Raw genomic sequence first — 20,097 nt, forward strand, 5'->3', positions numbered from 1 at the left:
ATATATTTATTTGTATCACCTGGCAGTGATGCAATATCAAGAATCTCCTTGACATAGTAAGGCAAGAACTAGATTTATCAACTTCTTCATCAAAACTTAACATCTTTTGCACAAAGAAAAGCTCACCTTATAAAAGCAGGCATTTTGACTCTTCCTTTGTAAACCCAGTAACTACTCACTACAATTAACACAATACTATGATTAATTATAGCGTAAATTAGTGCATTTTGCCCAACAAAAGTTGCTAAATAAGTCCATTAACGATTTCATCAGATAAGGCTCAAACTTAACCACATAGGCACGATTACATACTTCAGTTCCAACTTACCCATGGAAGATCAGTACGACTAAAATGCACACCAAGACAACCATTTCATAATTGGCTTGCAAGTAACTATGTCTTCTCACCCCAGGCTCCCTAATTTAAGAGAAATTATTACTTATAAACCTGACCCCTTTGGAATACATGAAAATTCAGACCTTTTTGTCATCACATATTAGGTGTCCATACTAAAACATATCATGCTCCAGTGCCAACAATTAACTAATATGGGTAACTTCACACAGTTTTATTATAAAAACACAAAGATGATGTGCAGATGACAAAATGAAAATAGAACTACCTTCATCTATTATGCCTCATCAAAATGTAGTCGTGAGTTAATTGCTGATGTTATGGTAATTCACTTAAAAGTGCACGTTTAAATTGCTTAACAAGAGCATACCACAAATTATTACTATATACAAATCAGTACTTTTAAGCTCATTTCATTATTTAGGAATGTTTTCTCTGGATAAGATTTTGATAAGAAGATCAAGTTTTCAAACAAAAATTAGATATCCATTAAAATGTCACTGGAAATAATTTCAATGCACATTATTACATCAATAACAATACAACATTTGAAGTGATTCTTGGCATCATTGTGTGTTTAACAACCACGGCACACCATATTGATGAACCGCTTAACAGTAAGTGTCAGTTTTTGGGACAGTTTATGATAAACCTCTTAATCTTAAGGGCAAAAAAATCTCTCCGTCCAAAAATTCCCTTTCGAACTTACCAAGGACATTACATTAGTTTGTGTGCCATTCATCAATCTTAAAGGATATCCAACTACACCCCAGTATACACTGTGGCGTACCAAAGATCACAAGATTTAATTTATATAATATTATTTAAAATTATGCCACTAAATGATCCTTTAAATGAAATTCTTGGAACATGACGCTAATCTGCATGCCTGGATTTAATCATCACAAATTACCAACAAAAGATAAAATATTTTATCACTTATAAAAATTCAAGTTGCACAATTATTAAAGGAACATTTTTATATTTAAATGCATATAATTCCCAACAACAATATAAAACAGAATTTCCCAGATATTACTACGCGCTAGGTAAATTCTCCATTTTACATTTCAACAAAAATAACCACTAACATCTCCACTATACTTTTAACAAATGCTACAAAGAAAAAAACTACTGAGGAGCAAGAGACATAAAGGTAAAAATTATCAACACACAGATGGCGGCCAATATTAAATCAGAAATAATAATTACAAATTTCTATAAATCAATGCATGAAGAGACCATTTGCGAGGTGCCTCTGTGACAGTAAGCTGTGCTCTACACGAAGTACAAGATTGCTCTGAATTAGGAATTGGAGATATCTAGGCAGTTTTGGTAGCATTTCAACTATCATGATTTATGATCAACACTTCTTCCTTATTTTTAATAGGCAAAGTTGAGTGTTATTTCAAAAACTTAAATCACTTGCTACAGCAACTAAAATTACAAATGCATAACAATACAATTTCATTAAAAGTTACTTCATAACAGTCCTTTATAAAGATGATGGAATACAAAATTTCATGTGGATTATAAAGAAAATAACAATTTTAGACCGTAAAACATATTATTCTTGAGGGTAAACCACTCCAATTTGTCTCCTCACTTCATCCATCAATGATGCCAACTTAATTGAATCATGAAGCGTCATCTTTGGGCTTTCAAGGAGTCCTGAAAGAGATGCACAATTAAAAGAAATGGAAATGTTATGAAAACAACCAACAAAGACATAGTTCAAAATGTCCGGCCCTCTTACACCAGTAAGTTCTAAGCACAAAATTACACATGTAGTTTAGATTATATTACATAAACTGGTTTGACTACTATCAGTTCCTTAGGGCTTTCTCAGTTCCTTACACTCTAATTTGATGCTATATATCAAGAAAAGACAACAGCCGATTTCAAAATGAACTACACCACCTTTTACAAATGAATGAATGACATGTCACCACATATTCTGCATATTTCTATTGCACATGAAATATTCTGATACATACTTGTAAATTACCCTATTATGAGGATAATACAAACAAAGGCATGAAAACTCATATTTATCGAGATAACTCAAAGAACAGCAGATTTGTGGTATTTTAAAATACAGATGGAGAAGGGAATGCAAATTTCAAACAAGTGCTGGAGCAGATACCATATTTTGCATTCAAAGGCTGTCAATTATTTCAAAGCAAGAACAGAATGTCGTATTTTAAAGGTGAAAGAAGTGGGAAGTAAAAACAGAGAAAGAAATATTTTGATGAGTGGCAGGGAACATTACTTAGGACTCAGAAATAATAGGTGACAAGCAATCAACTGTGTCACTATTCACTACCAATTAACTCGTACATAAAATATATTTGTAGCTTATGACAGAAATAATTCTGACCTATGTTTGAATATTTGAACGGAGACAAAATTTAGACTAGAAATGATATATATATATATATATATATATGCTAGCTATATGCTATATACGAGGGTCATCCGGAAAGTAGTACCCGTTCGTGAAATAAAGACACAAAAGTAAATATTAACAAACATAAAAAATTTTATTTGAAAGAGGATACTTTAAACTACTTCTCAACATAATCTCCAAGCAAATTAAGGCATTTGTCATAACGTGTGACAAGTTTCTGTATTCCTGCTGCATAGTCCTTCGCCGCCAGCTCATTGAGATACGCGAGGGACCCATCTTGCACAAATTTTTGCATAATGCAGATGGTGTTTAACAATTTCATGAACAATTGTTCGAGAAACATTGGGAAAATGCTCACAGATGTCATCAATTGTGACGCGCCGATCGTTCCTCACGAATTCGTCAACTGAGCTCACCAGTTGGTCTGTAATGACAGACGGTCTCCCCGAACGCTCATCGTCGTGTGTGTTCCCCCTCCCCATGTTGAAGTTGCGACACCACCGCCGAACAGACGACTCGTCCATTACATTGTCTCCATACACCTCCTTTAATTGGCGATGAATATCACATGGGCGAACGTTTCTTGCATTGAGGAATTTAATCACTGCCCTCACTTCACAACTGGCGGCGTTCTCAATTTTTTTAAACATTGTAAACAATCACAGAAACAACACAGGCAATGCTAGCGTCACGCAACTTGGCTCAGAGAAGGCAGACAAGCCACTGAAGCTATCTGACCTCGTCCAGCGGCTACTCGCGTCGTCAGCACTTCATGCGGCACGAACGGGTACTACTTTCCGGATGACCCTCGTATATATATATATGCTAGCTATATGCTATATATATATATATGCTAGCTATATGCTATATATATATATATGCTAGCTATATGCTATATATATATATGCTAGCTATATGCTATATATATATATATGCTAGCTATATGCTATATATATATATATATATATATAGCATATAATATATATATATATATATATATATATACAGAACTCTGAGTTCTGTCCCTCTCCTCCTTGATAAAGGTGGCAACGACCACCGAAAATTCGAAAAATAGTGAGTCTCTTTTTTTGTGTGTTTCTGTGTTTTTGTCTGTGTCCACTAGTGCTAAGTGTTATACATTATATATATATATGCTAGCTATATGCTATATATATATATATATATATATATGCTAGCTATATGCTATATATATATACTGAAGACGACAGCCGTGCTGTCGAAACGTCAAATAACAAATTGTGAGTGTCCTTTCTTTGTGTTTCTATATTCTAATAATCTAAATCTGTTTTTTAAATATTTGGCGTCGCCGAAGAGCATTCCATTTCAAAGATATTTTATATATATGCTAGGGGCCACAAATTATTTAATTAGTAATTACGTCCATCCAAAAACCTACCTTAACCTAATAATAATAAAATATACATATATATATATATATATATATATATATATATATATATATATATATATATATATATATATATATATATATATATATATATATATATATATATATATATATATATATATATATATATATATATATATATATATATATATATATATATATATATAAATATATATATCCAAAAACCTACCTTAATCGGTAAATTACCTAATAATAATAAAATATACATATATATATATATAAATATATATATATTTTATTATTATTAGGTAATTTACCGGTTAAGGTAAGTTTTTGGATGGACGTAATTACTAATTAAATAATTTGTGGCCCCTAGCCAAACACAACTTCCTACTCTACATCAGATCCCTCTTCAGCTCTGAGTACATTCTTCCTCCCTTCATCCCGTCCAACATCCCTATCCTGTTCCTTCCCTTTCCTCTTTTGCACAACATTCCCCCCTCAATTACAGTTTTCAACATCCCGCTGCCGGTCAATGCCCCCTTCATCCACTTAGCCTGCCTCCATAGGATTGCTCCCAAGAAACCCCTCTCTTCGTCCACCATACCAACTACTTCCTCGTTTGTTTTCTTCTCTATCCATTTCACTTTCTCCATTGTTCTCCACACCCACATTTCAAAAGCCTCCAGTCTACGTCTATCCTCCTGCTTCAATGACCACGTTTCTGCGCCGTACATAGCTACACTCCAAATTAAAGTTTTTATGAGTCTTTTCTTAACATCCTTACCCAACGTCCCCGTCATTAACTCCCTCCTCCTGTTCCTTGCAGGAACACACGCGATTATGTCCTCTAACTGATCATATATCCTATCGACTTCTTCTTCCTTATGGTTGCTCGGTGGCATGTATACCTGAATAATAGCCAAGTTCGTCGGTTCTGCTTTTATCTCTATTAGTAGTATTCTTTCCGTTACCTGCTCTATGTTGACTACGCTTCTCCCTACCTCTTCATTTAATACTATGGCAACCCCTCATTGGCTCTCGTCCCCACCGCTGTATATTATTCTATAATTATCTCTCCAGTAATCCCCGCTATCTTTCCATCTCACCTCGCATAGACCTAAAATATCTATATTTCCCCTTTCCATGTCTCGCTTAACACTCTCCAAGTTCCCTGTCCTCATCATTGCCCTAACATTCCACGTTCCTATTCTAACTAGTTTGGTCTTCTTCTTCTGCGTCTTCTGTCCTGCTGCTGCTGTTATTCCCTTGCAAGGGTTTCGTGGGATGACGACCGCGGAAGCCATGCCTCCCCCGCTGCCGGGCACGACACACGACCGATTGGGCCGAGCCCCGTGGTTGCCAGGACTCAAAATCTCTGTATAGCCCATCATGTTAATCTTGGGAATGATAATTGAGGTGGTTTCCCATTACCTTCCTCAATAGTGTTTTTAACGTGACACCATCACTTACTGGCCGCCCCACTGGGGTCAGACGCCATTGCAGCCGCCTCACTGAGGAACAGACGCTGCGTGGACTACCTTTCATCGGGCTCCTAACCTTTGACCTATCTGAAATGGGTGACCCTACCAGGAGCAATTATTATTACTCCCGCCAGCACAGCTCTAGGGGTCATCAGAACGCACAAGCCCTTCCACCACATCAAGGTTGTAGTCCGAGGAGGGATATATATATATATATATACTTGCAGTGCAAACAAAAAACAAATATGATATATATACATATTGAAAGTTAAAATACTTTGAACTAATAATTTGGTCAACAAAATACAACAGAGTATAAATATTAGTCCTTTCATCACATCCTCATTTTCATCCATTCACCATTAACTTAGCTGGCCTCTTAACTTTTTCACTCTCGAGGCTAAATGAAACTTTTTATTATAAAATATAATTGATATTAATTTCAATTTGAGCTGATGCTATGTTTTCTTAACTTAGCTTTATATGTAGCCGCGTGATGAGATATGAAAGTTTCCCACCCTTCACATTGAAATGAGATAGAAAAACATCTATTTGTAAATCTAATTTCATGTAATCATTTTACAGTATTTTATTAGTTGAGGATGAAATGGCAGGTAGAGAATAAATGCTCTCTCCAGAGTGACAACACTGCTATATTACCAAAGCCATAAGCTCAGGGGTTTTTTTTTCAAAGCCATCATAGCCAGGATTTCATTTCTCATTAATTCCTTTGCTTGAGACTTTCCCACTTATTCCCATCACCTCTGCTTAGAGAAACAATATTCTACTGTCCTTTCACATTTTACTGTTGAACAATTAAACTTATCGCTTACTACATTAGGTATTCACATTTTCAGATTTTGTCCATACTCTAACTAAATCCTACTCCATAATGCCTCAAAACTGATCCCAAACAATTCTAGAATTTTTTGTATTCTGAATGAAATGTACCTGCTTCACTTTCTCCTTCCATTATAAAGCGTGCATGGGATTCATGAAATTATGTATTTCCATCACAAAATTTGTTTCCCAGAGGCATGTTGAGTTAGTACTAGCTATTCACAGACAATGGAGAAAAGCCACCAGGTGGGAACCAAACGCATGACCTCTGGGATGGCGAGGACATTACCCAACCGCCAGAAGCAAAAGGAAAGAAAGATACTTTTGTTTGCTCGCAGGAGGTGGGAAACGTTAGGAATGAACACACTTAGCATAGCAGAGGCATGGTTCAGAGGGATAGGTGACTGATCAGAAGTCTACAACTGACTCTGAATCCACACCAGAGGCAGAGAATCAGGATGTGAATGGATAAGACATGGCAGTGTGACAGGGCTGCCCCTTGCGAGACATGCCATTCAACTATTCACCAAGGGAGAAATATCAGTGGCGCTTGAGTTGGACATGAAACTGGTGTGATACTGATTACGCCGCTCACATTCATGGATCAACGAGCATTAGTTAGCTCACCAGGCAAGAGATTTCATTTCACAACACCTACTACATCAAATAATTCATTTGAAGGATAATTTGGGTGAAAATAAAACACAAGAAAATTCAAGTAATGAGCTTACGAGTGTGAATGCCGACTGTATCAGATGTCAAGGGAGCACACTGAATGCACCCAGTTATTTTAGGTGAAATGACCATAGCAATCAGATTTGAAGAAAGTTAGGTTAATTTTTCCATTTTAGGTCAATTAAAATTTACTATCAAATAAAATTACTTTTAGTTCAATCAATATTAAGTTGATCCCCAAGTTAATGCAAGAAAAATACTTGAAATGTAAGAAAACTTGTTTTTAAAAAGTTGTTCAATCCTCAAAATAAAAAATGAATAGCTATAAAGTTAATGAACAGCTAAGAGGATTAATCTCAAGGAAGAAGATCCTAAGGCCAATAAAAATAATTACGAAGAACTCCTATACCGGTATTTCGGTCACCAGGTGACATCAACGGGGAGAAAATCAAATAGGGCACTTAAACTAAGAAGAGGAATGTGCACCAGGCACTGTCCAAAGTCAAGTGGGTGTTCAGGTCGTGGGGTGAGGTATACTACCTTGATCAAAAATTTCCCGGAATTTATTCAGAAAATTAAAAATACAAGTTTATTCATCTAAATCTATATTGTCCCCTTCAAAGTAATCCCCATCGACTGCAACACACGTATGCCAGCGCTTGATCCAATCCTCGAAACATTTTTTATATTCGGTTTTCGGTATGTCCATCAGTGCTTCCTGCGATTTTTCCATTACTTCCTCTCGGCTGCTAAAACGCGTTCCCCGTAATGGTTTTTTAACTCGATTGAACAGAAAGAAGTCACAGGGAGCCAAATCAGGTGAATTCGGTGGCTGTTGGATGGTATTTGTTGCATTTTTCGTCAAAAAATTACGAATAATGATAGCACTGTGCGACGGTGCGTTATCATGGTGCAAAATCCACGAGTTTTCTGCCCACATTTCTGGTCTCTTTCGGCGAATTGCTTCACGCAAACGTCTCATAACGCCCAAATAATACTCTTTGTTTACTGTCTGGCCTTCTGGCAAAAATTGATGATGCACTACACCGTTGTAATCCATGAAAACCGTCAGCATTGCCTTCTTTTTTGACTGAAAACGACGTGGTTTTTTTGGTCTCGGCTCATTTGGTGAACGCCATTCACTTGCCTGATGTCTGGATTGCGTGTCGTACTCATAAACCCACGTCTCGTCTCCAGTAATGATCCTTTTGATGAATGTGGGATCGGATTCAGCCTCGCAAATCATGTCTTTTGCGACGTCAACGCGGTCTCTTTTTTGCATGAAATTGAGGTCTTTTGGCACCAACTTTGCTGCTACACGACGGAAACCCAAATCATTAACCACAATGTCTTGGGCGGATCCATAGGCAATGTTCAACTCCTCCGCTATTTCTCTGATGGTTAATTTGCGGTTATTGACCAACATTTCTTTTACTTTATCAATTTTTTCACCGACTTTCGATGTCGATGGTCTGCCACTGCGTTCATCATCTTCGATTGACTCACGACCACTTCTGAACCGCTCGTGCCACTGGTAAACGACCGTTTTTTTTAGAGAATCGTTGCCGAAACACTTTTCCAACATTTCCAACGTCCGTGCGCCACTAAATCCGTTTTTTACGCAAAATTTAATACAAGTTCGTTGTTGCAAATTTATATCCATTACTGCAATTGTAAAAAATCGCCAACACACACAGAGATAGATGTACTCTTGGCTACGTAACTTTTGCAAATGTCAAGTTATGACACTAAGATTTAAAGGGAATATCAACAACAGATGTACCAATTTAACAAAAAAAACAGAACTCAAATCGGAACGATGGGAGCGCCACACGGTGGTTATTCCGGGAACTTTTTGATCAAGGTAGTATATACCTGGAGGGGCAAGGGGGGAGGGGTTAAGTGATGGTCCGTAGGTGGGGGGGAGTTTGTTGAGGTCACGTGGGAAGGAGTGGGGGAAGAGTGGTGGCTATTAGGAGGGGGCTGTCTGTTTCTGAAATGACTAACAAAGTTAAAAAGTGAACTGTTGATGATGCCTGGTTCATTGTTCTCATTACTGTTCACATTACTGTCACTGAAGAGAGAACACTCCTATGACTGCAATGGCAGTCTTTCAAAATGTCAATATGAAGAATGATAGAGAAATGCAAAATTAGGCTTTTGGGAATTGAGCTTATTTCCAAAAGCTATGATCTCTTTGGAAACACCCAAACTTTGGGTAAATATTGGGATAGGATGCAAAATAATTAAGTTCCAGCATGGCATTCCAAGAGGTTTTTAAAAAATAGCCGAAGGTAATCTGATTTGATGAATAACATTATCTTATTACCTCTGAAAGGGCTGCACCCTCAATGAAGAACTTAGGTAAAGGAATCAGAAAAGTAATTAGGAATATCAAATCTAAATTTTGAATCAAACGTAAAAATGAAACAAGGATCACCAAGCTTCAGGATTCAAACTTTTTCTCTACAGCAACTTTTCGACAGCAAGAAACAAATTTTTGGATATCTGAGATAAAAAATGTTAACATTAGATAGTGCCAGTGACAAAATTTTTGGCATAAATCATCTATTTCCAAAGCAATTTCTAATTGAAATACTGTGAATATAATGACGTAAGTAAATTGAAGCAAAAAATTTCAAATGTATTTTAGAAAAGGTTAGAATCCATAGTTCCCCTGCTTCCTAGCAATGACCCATTTGATTAGGGGAATAAGAATGAAACAAGTCTATCCTAAGTCAGCTACAACCCACACTGCACATGTGCTATTCTTTAATGATATTCAGCAGGATATATTCAATAAATTATTCCTTATTTGCATATGACATCAATACAACACAGTCATTTGCTTTCGTGCAGGACAAATGGAAGAACTTTTGATAGGACTTTTCAGTTTCATGTTTCTGAGTTAAAGGAAATGAGACCTTGACTTTTAGGTTCAGCAGCCCGTTGCCTTCCTTTGATTAAATAAACGCAAGTATTAACACGCTTCAACATATTCATGGAAATGTCCAGTCTTCACATTTGACAACTAGTTTGCATCTTTTATCATCACTCCATGGCATTGCAATGACAGCTGTACACACCAAAACATCCAAGAAGTTGTATAAAAAAGCTCTACACAGTGAATTAATATTTTTTTAAATTCATTAGCACCAAGTATCTCAGAATGAAATCTATTTATTCTTAGCCTACTGTCCTTCTGTTACAAAGAGTTGTGCCATTTTAGATTTCATACATTTAGTCAATTTGGAAAGGGCATTGTGGGGAACCATTGGCATTACTCTCAATGATTGCCACAGTGACTATGAAAAATATCAAACCTGAATGCAATGTTGCATTCCAACTGGAGTGCTACAATGCATTCCATGTAGATGAGGCATTTATGAAGAAAAGGAAAGACTAACAGTCACAGAGGCCAATGGGACAACAGGGTAATTTACCCAAAGAAAAGTGAACAATATTATCAAATTCATGCTGCTCTCAGTAACTTTTATATCGCTAAAATTCTAATTTTGTGAGGCCTTTATGGGACATTTCCAAAAAAAAAAGTTCTCCCAGTTGCAGTACCATTCCTGAAATGTCAAAAGGTTAGAAGGTTTCTAATGCTTTTAATGGCCAAAAAAAATAAACTTCCAGCCATTTGAAAAGCAAAGAATCATTCAAACAACTCTGTTAGGCATTTGTCACCACTGCAAAGCACCTTTTTACAAACCCAAAATCATAAATTCCAGATTGAAAGCAGTTTGTTCTTCCTATTAACTGACCAAAAATATGTGGTTATGCTAAAAAAATCAGCAGCAAAGCCTTTCACAGAACCCTCCAAGTGCAGAGTGAGCAAACGAGTATGCAGACTGATCATAATATCCCCAAACGTCCACATCCTTCTAAAATGCACCCTTTTCCTTTCACTATCAATTATTTCCATTTTGACAACACTTTGCAGATGGCCTTATGCAATTCATAATAAATTAATGGTGAAGTTTCTAACTAGGTAAATTTATGCTTTATATCACAGCAGAATTTCATGCAGCACTTAGATGCAAAACATTTTGTAATTATCTCACGGTAGAGCTCATTGGCAGGATGGATGTCACCAATCTCCTCTCAGGCAATCTCTTGCAATCATATTTAACACACCTCCATGCTTATTATTAAGCCCATCAATGAAATCATTAACATTTTCTAGCTTAGGTATTCAGCATTAGAACTGGGAGCTTGCATCGATGCATGTCTCACACCTTCGCTGATTTGCACCGAAATCGAATGAAAGTGGACGCACCAATAGTCTGCTTTCACGATATGGGCCATTTTGCCAAGGCACAGCTCATATGCAGCCAGCTTAGTCAAAATTCAAGATTTGAAAAATTCTTTGAATAATTTCATTAAGTCTCTCAAATCTATTGAATTGGCATGATTCCAATACATCCTGGCAATTTTAGGCACATAAAATTCCTCACGAACACTGTAAAGCCCTCACAAAAGGCACGTGACATTTGCAGCACACATGCATCAATATTACACGTCAACACACAGAGCATACTGCTGCTAGTCTAGAAAGTCTGTCGAAGCCACAAGGTCATCTCCAGTTTCACTTCACATAATTATCAATTCATCCACAAACCATTTTCCGGAATGAGTTACAAGCATAGGCACTGCCAGTCACTGCCCGATGGTCAGTTCAACCAGAATCATGATTCGCCAAAATGTGATTACTTCAATTGCAACCAAACCCAAGTGAGGGCTTCCATAACTGTTTAAATTCGCTTCAAACCCAATCACAATTACATTAGATAAAATAGAAAATTCCTTCCCACCTAAATGGGCCAGAATACTTCTCCAAAAATTTAAAAATGGAACCTACATACATCTTGGTGAAGCCCATTAGATCTTGAGAGGATTCACAAACAAAGAAAGCAGGCAAGACATCTTAAAAATAGCCACTATCTAATGACTACCCATCACCCCACTTACCGTGTATCCGTATAATAAATAAGTATAAATAACTAATTCATTAAATCTGACAAGTCCCACATTGATCCGTAAGCCTATAAAATTACCTTCTAAAAAATGATTTAATATTGCCTACTATTCCCCTGCCAACTAGACATTCTATTTCATCTAATGGTACCACGTGCATGTTCAGCATTTTTCCTCAAACAATTACAAATTACTGCAGTTTTCATCACATAATTTCTTTTAATTCAAGGAAAAGCATCAAACATTCCACACAGTGGCATCAGATTTCACTAATTATTGGTAGTTTTTGCGTGAAAATAAGCAGTGAAATGAGTAATTTCATTTCTTTGGAAAAATTGTTGACTCTTGCCATAGAATCCCTCAGAAATGACTTTATTTACATCAAAAAGTTAATCACTGTCTCTGTACTAATATTAATGCCAATTGCAAAGAATTGTGCTGTTTGTGGCTGTGTTAAGCTATTATTAGTCATGGCACACATTAGGTAACAGACTACATTTCTGCAGCTGGCAATATGATGAGTTGAAATGTGAAGATATCCACATATTACATACTATTTCTACATGACTAATAATTCAAAAGATACACAAAATCAAATTTAATTTCAAAAATTATCCTCTCAAAAGTAGATTAAAATGAAAAGTGGACGAGGATGGAATGAAGATTACACTTTTAGTAAAAACCTACATTAGGTACTATTGCAAATTAATCCACAGCTTTATGAAATAAGGGGAAAAGACCACAAAAATCACATAAAAATACAAGTGGCAGGGAATGAGCATTCAAATGTAACTGGGATGGGTCGATAGAGGAAAAGGAAAGAAAAGGTGGGCCACAGGACCAAAGATGGAGATATAGAGGGGGATGATGGAGAGACATTGAGGACCAAGGGGCAGAAGGATATGTATATTTTCCCATTCCCCGCTAGCCTCAAACCCCACTCAAGTATTACTTCACCTGCTCACACCACGCCCACTCACACCACCTCTCATTCCCATCCCACCACACCTCATCTCCCATTGTGTTGGTAACACAGCTAGTTAGTTCAGTAATTGCGCATTTTTGGATGCCAATGGCCTTTTATAGCTTTCACCTAAAGATGCACTTCCCTCAGCAAACTAAACTTGGCCCATATTGAATTTTAAATTTTGACTTCAACCTAACTAACAGACATTCTAGTATTCAAGTAAAATCAGGATCTATGCTCAAGCTTCAATTGCAACGATCATGTACCTTGTTGAAGGCAGCGACGGACTTCCATAGCTTCATAGCGAAGTCCAGCGCTATTCATGAAATTGAAAGGTTGGGATGCAGAAGGTAAATAGAAGTCTCTTGTCTTCTCTGGAGTGCTCAGGTTTGTAGGGGACCAAAATGGACTAGATAGCTGAAATTTTAAAAATACATTTCATGGTAAAGAAAACATTATCACCAGTTATAATTAATCCAAATTTTTTGGGCACATTGCTCAAAATCCCACTAATTGTTTTAGCTAATATCACATCTCTGTAAAAATTATACATGGATCAAAGCTTCGAGGCTCACCCAAATACCTGTTTCTAGATGCACTTAAACAGAAAACACATTTGACACTGAAAGCATTGTCACAAAAATTAATACTTATGTTGACGACAAGAATTAAAAATACCCATCAATGTATGTATTAATGAGCTCTGAATCCACTTTTGGCACATTTTCACATAGACCCTTAATTAAAAAAACTTAGTTAATGCATTAAAAAGGTTCAGGGTTATATGGATTACTTTTCCCAGAAACAATGACTTTTCATAGATAAAATGTCAATATTGAAAGAAACGTCAAAGAGGGCAAACAAAGGACTGACCTGACACCACAACAATGATTAAACATAGATATGTTGCCCTAAAAAAATTCCAGGACTTTTCTATGTATTTTACTATCACAATAGCTAATGTTATAAAATTTACTCAAACTACTGATTTACGTTTGCTCTAAGGTATTGGATGTATTTGCTGAAATATTATAATCTGCTTAGAGTAGAAAGAACATGGAGAATAACACAATAGAAAGGAATATGAAGAAATATTTCCAATACCATTATCCAAATAATAATACTCGCACACTTCCAGTGTGACAAGGAGGAAAAGTGCACAGAAATTGGGGTATCTATCTGGACTGGAAAACTGTTAAACCATTGGAAAAACGAAAAACTCTAGCATACCACAAATGAAATAACGCTTACCTTCATAGTTCCTTTGGTGCCAACCACAAGGGCTTCATTGGGTAATTCAACTCGAGCATGAGTAACTAATGTCGCAGTTTGCCCTCTAGGATAAGTTATCACAACACTTGTACTCTCATCCACACCATTGGCATTAAGGTGGCCATCTGCCTTTATGTTACAAGGGGTTTTTGAGCCAAAAACCAACATAGCCAATTGGAGACAATAAATTCCAATATCAAGAGTTGTTCCACCACCGAGCTCTTTCAGCCTTTATAATATGAAAAGAAAAAGCAAGTAGATATATCTTTTTTCACATATAAATGTAAAGGCTATGCAACAATAGGTATAATATTTCAATCCGGTAATAGCACTCAAAAATTAGCAAGAAAATGAGTTCATTATATTCTCACCAAACTCTGTCCACGTTATCCAGCTTAACACCAAACGTTACTACCACTTGCAATACATCTCCAATAACACCAAGTTCAAGTTCCTTCTTAAGGCATTCGTATGCAGGAAGGCATCTACTCCAGACAGCCTCCATGAGAAAAAGCTTTCTTTCACGGGCTTCATTCACAAGCTCTCTCGTCTCTCTTTCATTCATACATATAGGTTTCTCACACAAAACATGTTTCCCAGCGGCTAACATAGTTTGCGACACAGCTTTATGATAGGGGTTGATGCAGCCCACATAGACGACCTCTGTGAAATTCACACAAAACGAAATTAAAAGCCTTTCCGTCCTTTACATAAACTAACGTTAAATGCATCATAGAAGTTTGGCATGCACATTCTTCACAGAAGAAAAAAACATTTACATCCTTAATAATAAATATTGCCCGAAGCCGACAAGTCTTTTTTTGAACATACCAACATTTGGATCTTTGGCCAGTTTATCGTACGATCCATAGGCTGTTGGAATTCGATGCCTAGCTGCAAATTCCTTGCATCGATCCAAATCTCTAGCAGCAACGGCGACTACTTGGTGTTCTTCAGGTGAAAGAGTAGACAAAGCAGTAACAAAGTCATGGCTTATCTTCCCGGCACTAGCAATTCCCCACCTAGTAGCCATTTCGAAGCTAAATTCTCTGAAACGTTGGCTTACAAAACAAAAACAAACGAAGCTAAGCAAGTTTCAACCTTTAAGTAGCACCAAATGTTTCCATAGCATTTGAGCTACACTTCAAAAAAACCAACTAACTGGGCCCGTGAGAACGTGCTTCGATATCGCCATCTCACGGCATCCGCATTATCTCACACAATTAAACGTGGCTGCGGACAACTTCCTTATGTACTCTAAGGGAAACGTAAAAAATATACTTAGAAATAAGACAATCAGCTTTTCTAAATACAAATTATTTGGTTCATTTCTTAAAAATAGAAGATTTTTAAAACAGGTATTACCCTTAGCTCTATCAATTCCGTTATATTATTGTTTGGTGGGGTCAGCTAAATTTTTCATAGACGTTGGCGCGTCTTTTGTTATTATGCCGCAATGAGCTCCTGGTGATCTCTTTGGTGAAAAAATATGTGCCCTCCAGTTAAGTCAATCGTTTTATTACCTAATATGATATAACTTAGTCTTCTTGCGAGGACATATTCATCATGTTTAACTTGGCGTGAAAATTGAAATAATATATAGTTTAGTGAAGTTATGGTAACTGGGAGTATACGGCATCAAGTAGGGGCAACTACTTTTCTCTGCCGGTTCGCCCCATAGCTACGAAAAAATAATTTCTATTAGTAATTTAACTTATATGCGTATCAATTTGATTTTAATCCATGTTATCCTTACTACGTCACGGAATTTCTAGCTGTTGGGAAACCACTGGCGGATTTTGCGCCTTGAGGCTCCACCGTAAAAAACCGGAGTACGTAAATGTAGTATTCGCCGGAGTAAACTAAGCGGAAGTAACCCAAAACTATTTTATTATTGTAGAAAAGCATAATATTTATTTTCTAAATATCAATCTTAAAACGAAATATGTTAGCCTACAAAGTAAAATATATCTTTTAGTATATCATTCATCATTATTGTAGAAAGGGAAAAGTGTGTTTTTTTAACATAAACTATCCTTTTAATAATAATGTTAAATTATTTGAATTTTGATATCAGTGCGCCTCAGTAACTTATTGTTAAGTGAAATACATTAGAATATTTTATTGGCCTAATCATTCTGCCATGAATTCCATTTGGCTACAAGATTCCAACACTAGCCATAATGCCGGGTTGTTTGCATATAGTGGCAACAACGTCTCAACTTAAGGTTCTATACAGAGAGCATTACAAGTTCAATGTATCATTTGTAAGATATGCATGAAACTGTACAGGCCATGAGATTCCTATTGTGCATCATCCTAGCATGTATTTGATGTTAAAAAAGAGATTTGAAGAAATTTCCAAGAAAACATAAAGGGTTAATAGACAATACACATTTAAAATCACAGTACACACAAAATCAACTTTAAGTACAAGGTGAGTTGAAACATAATTTATTATTTTTTTTAATCTGTGGAAATATGCTCATCTCTCCTTTAAAATATGAATTATTCCACCACATTAGACCTAAAACTGTGTTAAAGGAGTTTCAGGCTTACATCAAATTTATCTTTAGTGATCTTCATCAATAAATCTCACTTTTATAGATATTTAGGTACCTATCATGATAAATATATATGGCCTGAGCAAGTTGCATGCCATCCTAAATACTGCAGTTAAAGTTAGTCTGATACCAGTTTATAATTCACGCATACTTCTAACTAATAATTACTATGTCCTGAATACAAATGACAAACAGCCATATCATTAGTATTTATGTTTTTCATACATGTTGAATTTCCCTACCTTAGGAAATTAAAGGAAGCATTAAGTTTTGAATTCTTAATCAATAGAAATACTATTAATCGTTTTAAAATTATATTACGTTAAAGAATAAAATGAAACGTAAACGTTTTCCTTTTCATTTTTAGAAGCACCAGTGATGTCCCCACAAACAAATTACCAGGTGGATTGCCATATGGTGGAATCATATTGCTCCCAATCGTACCTCTGCCAGCCATAATTAGGTTACCTCTGTGCTCAAGACAGAGATTCTCTATAATTTGCTAGGGTCTACTCTGTGTTATAGTAGTGTAGACACTATTTTGGAGGCAGATATAAAGGTAGCCTAGGAATCATCTGGGAAAGTTCATTTTCACCTGACTTGTGGGAAAACTTTTTGGGGCTTTGAAAGTACTGCTATTAGCAATCTCATTTTAGGACTTAATGGTTACGAGGGAAGTGCCACTCCTTTTCAACAATTCATAGGTGTTGGTTTTATAGTTATCTTTATTCTTCCATAAATCTTTATCCTGTTCTGTGCTATGTGAGTATTATATATCCCACTCCTATTTCCCTTGAATGTCTGTTTCCACCACCGCAGTATTCACCAAAAAGATTCAGTTTAGGTGGTGAACTATATCTACCACTCCAGTATTCAAAATGGTCCTCACGCTATGGTTTGATTCTACACAATAGGGGTTTGGTGGTAGAAGAGACTCCGTAGTCTCAATCTCTCCACAAAATAAAGAGGAATATCTGTCCATCTATTATTTGTAATAAGCTGCCAAAAACCTTGAGGGTACACAAAAGGGAAAATGCAAACATACGCAGAAGCAATGAAGGATCTCAGGTTTTCCCGGTGTATGGTATTCAAGAAGTTCTCTCGGGTTTCCCCCAGGTTGCAGTACACCGACGTTTCAAAGGCTGACTCTGCCATCAGTGTACTGCAACCTGACCCAGTGGGAAACCCGAGAGAACTTCTTGAATAAGCAGAACCAGTTCTTTGCCAAAAAAGCCAATTACAGCATCCTAGAGGACCTGGATAAGAGTAAGTGTTGTGAAAATCCAGTGATTGTCCTGTTTCTGGTTCATCATTGTATTTGTTTTCTATTAGCACAATGTAATGTTTTCAAAATTAATGTCGTATTTAAAATTCCCTTGCTCATTCAAATATTCTACAATGGAAATCATGACTTTTATTTTATGTCAATGACAGTTAATACTATTTTACTCTTCCTGAAGCCAAAAATTCAGGAACTGATATCAAGCATTGAATTTGAAGACTCTCATCTCCTTTCCTCTGAATCAGTTATGCTGTATCCCCAAAGGAGACTCCAAAAAATATATAACTAGTGTGGAAGTAACATTTTGGAAAATACCAGCAGAGATTTATGGAAAAATGAGTTGAGTTGTGGTTCAGGTACTGAAAAATTAAGTCTATGAAATTTAATACATGAGAGGAAGATGCTGAACACAAATAATAGTTTTGACTGCAGATAAAGGGAATACATTGATGGTGATATTAAAAGGATATTACAATTTGAAGGTATCAGTATTGATTGCACATTACCCCATGAAGAGAAAAATTGATGAGGACCCTACCTAGAAAGTTTTGATGACAAAAAGAGGTCTAATTAAATATTCTATCATTTCAGGCAAAAACTGTGTATTGCTACCAGCTTCAAAAATAACTCATGTATACGGACTGCCATAATTTTCCAAAACTAGCATCCTCTTATGTCCTACCAGCAGTTCAATGGGATCCCCTCCTTGCAAATTGGAGAAATACTTAGCAAGACAAACTCAATCTTTTTTGAGCATCTATAAGATGTTGAATTGATTTTTTGAAATCATCCAGAAGATGAAGCTGAAAAAGACAGTTATGCTTGTTAGTTTCACTTTTTAACAAAAATGTTCTGGCCATTGGAGAATGGAACATGATTGAGGCTGCTGAGAGACCATTGCATTGCATTGCTATTCCCTCTACATGTATACTGAAACAAACAAATAGTAATGGGCGTCCTTTTCTCACTCCCCTGTCCAGCACTGCCCATCCCCACTCTCCATTCGCTATTCACACGTCTGTGCAGTCAAAGGCATGCACAGGTTCTGGATAATGCATCATATGGCCCTCCACTATACTCCTTTCTCCTGCAAAATGTTCATCAGTTGTACCCAGTATGCTCTGACTAATGCCTTCTCAAAGTTCACTAAGCATGCAAATACATCCTGTCTATATTTGCGTTTCATTATATCAGTGACTTCACTATGGCATCACATAAGCCATTCTCCTTCTAAATACAAACTGGGTGTAATGTGAGTGTATGTGCAATATTTCGTTTTGTTTCTTTGCATACATTTCTTGAAACCACTCGCTGACAAAATGTGTCCAATGAAGATAGATTAAGACTTTGATATTATCAGCATTTTTGTCAGAATATCTTATGGTAATTATGTGAGAAAGTAAGGCCAGCGTGGTATGAGTGACAGTGTTGTGAACAGTGTGTGATGTTTTCTTCCATCCCTTTGTCCATCCATAGAACTATTCGGGACTTAAAATTACTGCTTCTCTCTCCATGTATATCTCTGAGCTTGCTTCCAGCAGTAGTGGTATTTCACTCTCCCGGCACTGTTGTGGAATTATAACAAATTTTAAAACTATTCCACTCATACTCAACCATCCATTTCTCACTTAACTCCTTCGCCATGGACTCTAAATGCCATATTCATCTTAGTAATAAATATTAATTAATGGTCTTGTGTGACTAAATTAATCTTTTGATAATATTTTTCTGTTTTATCATTTTGTTATTCCTTATCCTATTTTTAGTGATTTTCTTGAAGAAAACAATAAAAAAAGATAAAATCAAGTTTTCCTATCTTTGCTAAATTATTTAATTGTTATTTATTCTATGTAAAAGGGTAATCCTGGCTGTTTTCAA

At 36.3% G+C, this 20,097-nt stretch overlaps 1 protein-coding gene across 1 annotated transcript; it reads right to left on the reverse strand.

Annotated features, from left to right (window-relative positions):
• Window positions 1–1,269: 1,269 nt before the first annotated feature.
• Window positions 1,270–15,722, reverse strand: LOC139700274 (trans-1,2-dihydrobenzene-1,2-diol dehydrogenase-like). Its single transcript, XM_071598910.1, has 5 exons — window positions 15,205–15,722; window positions 14,745–15,036; window positions 14,353–14,602; window positions 13,368–13,518; window positions 1,270–2,026 (listed from the first exon to the last, which is right to left on the reverse strand). Exons 1-5 carry the CDS (start codon window positions 15,404–15,406, stop codon window positions 1,923–1,925), a joined length of 999 nt encoding a protein of 332 aa, XP_071455011.1. The 5' UTR covers window positions 15,407–15,722; the 3' UTR covers window positions 1,270–1,922.
• Window positions 15,723–20,097: the final 4,375 nt, after the last annotated feature.

This window comes from Hetaerina americana, unplaced genomic scaffold, assembly GCF_022747635.1.
Source record: "Hetaerina americana unplaced genomic scaffold, ioHetAmer1.1.p SCAF_10, whole genome shotgun sequence".
NCBI lineage: Eukaryota > Metazoa > Arthropoda > Insecta > Odonata > Calopterygidae > Hetaerina > Hetaerina americana.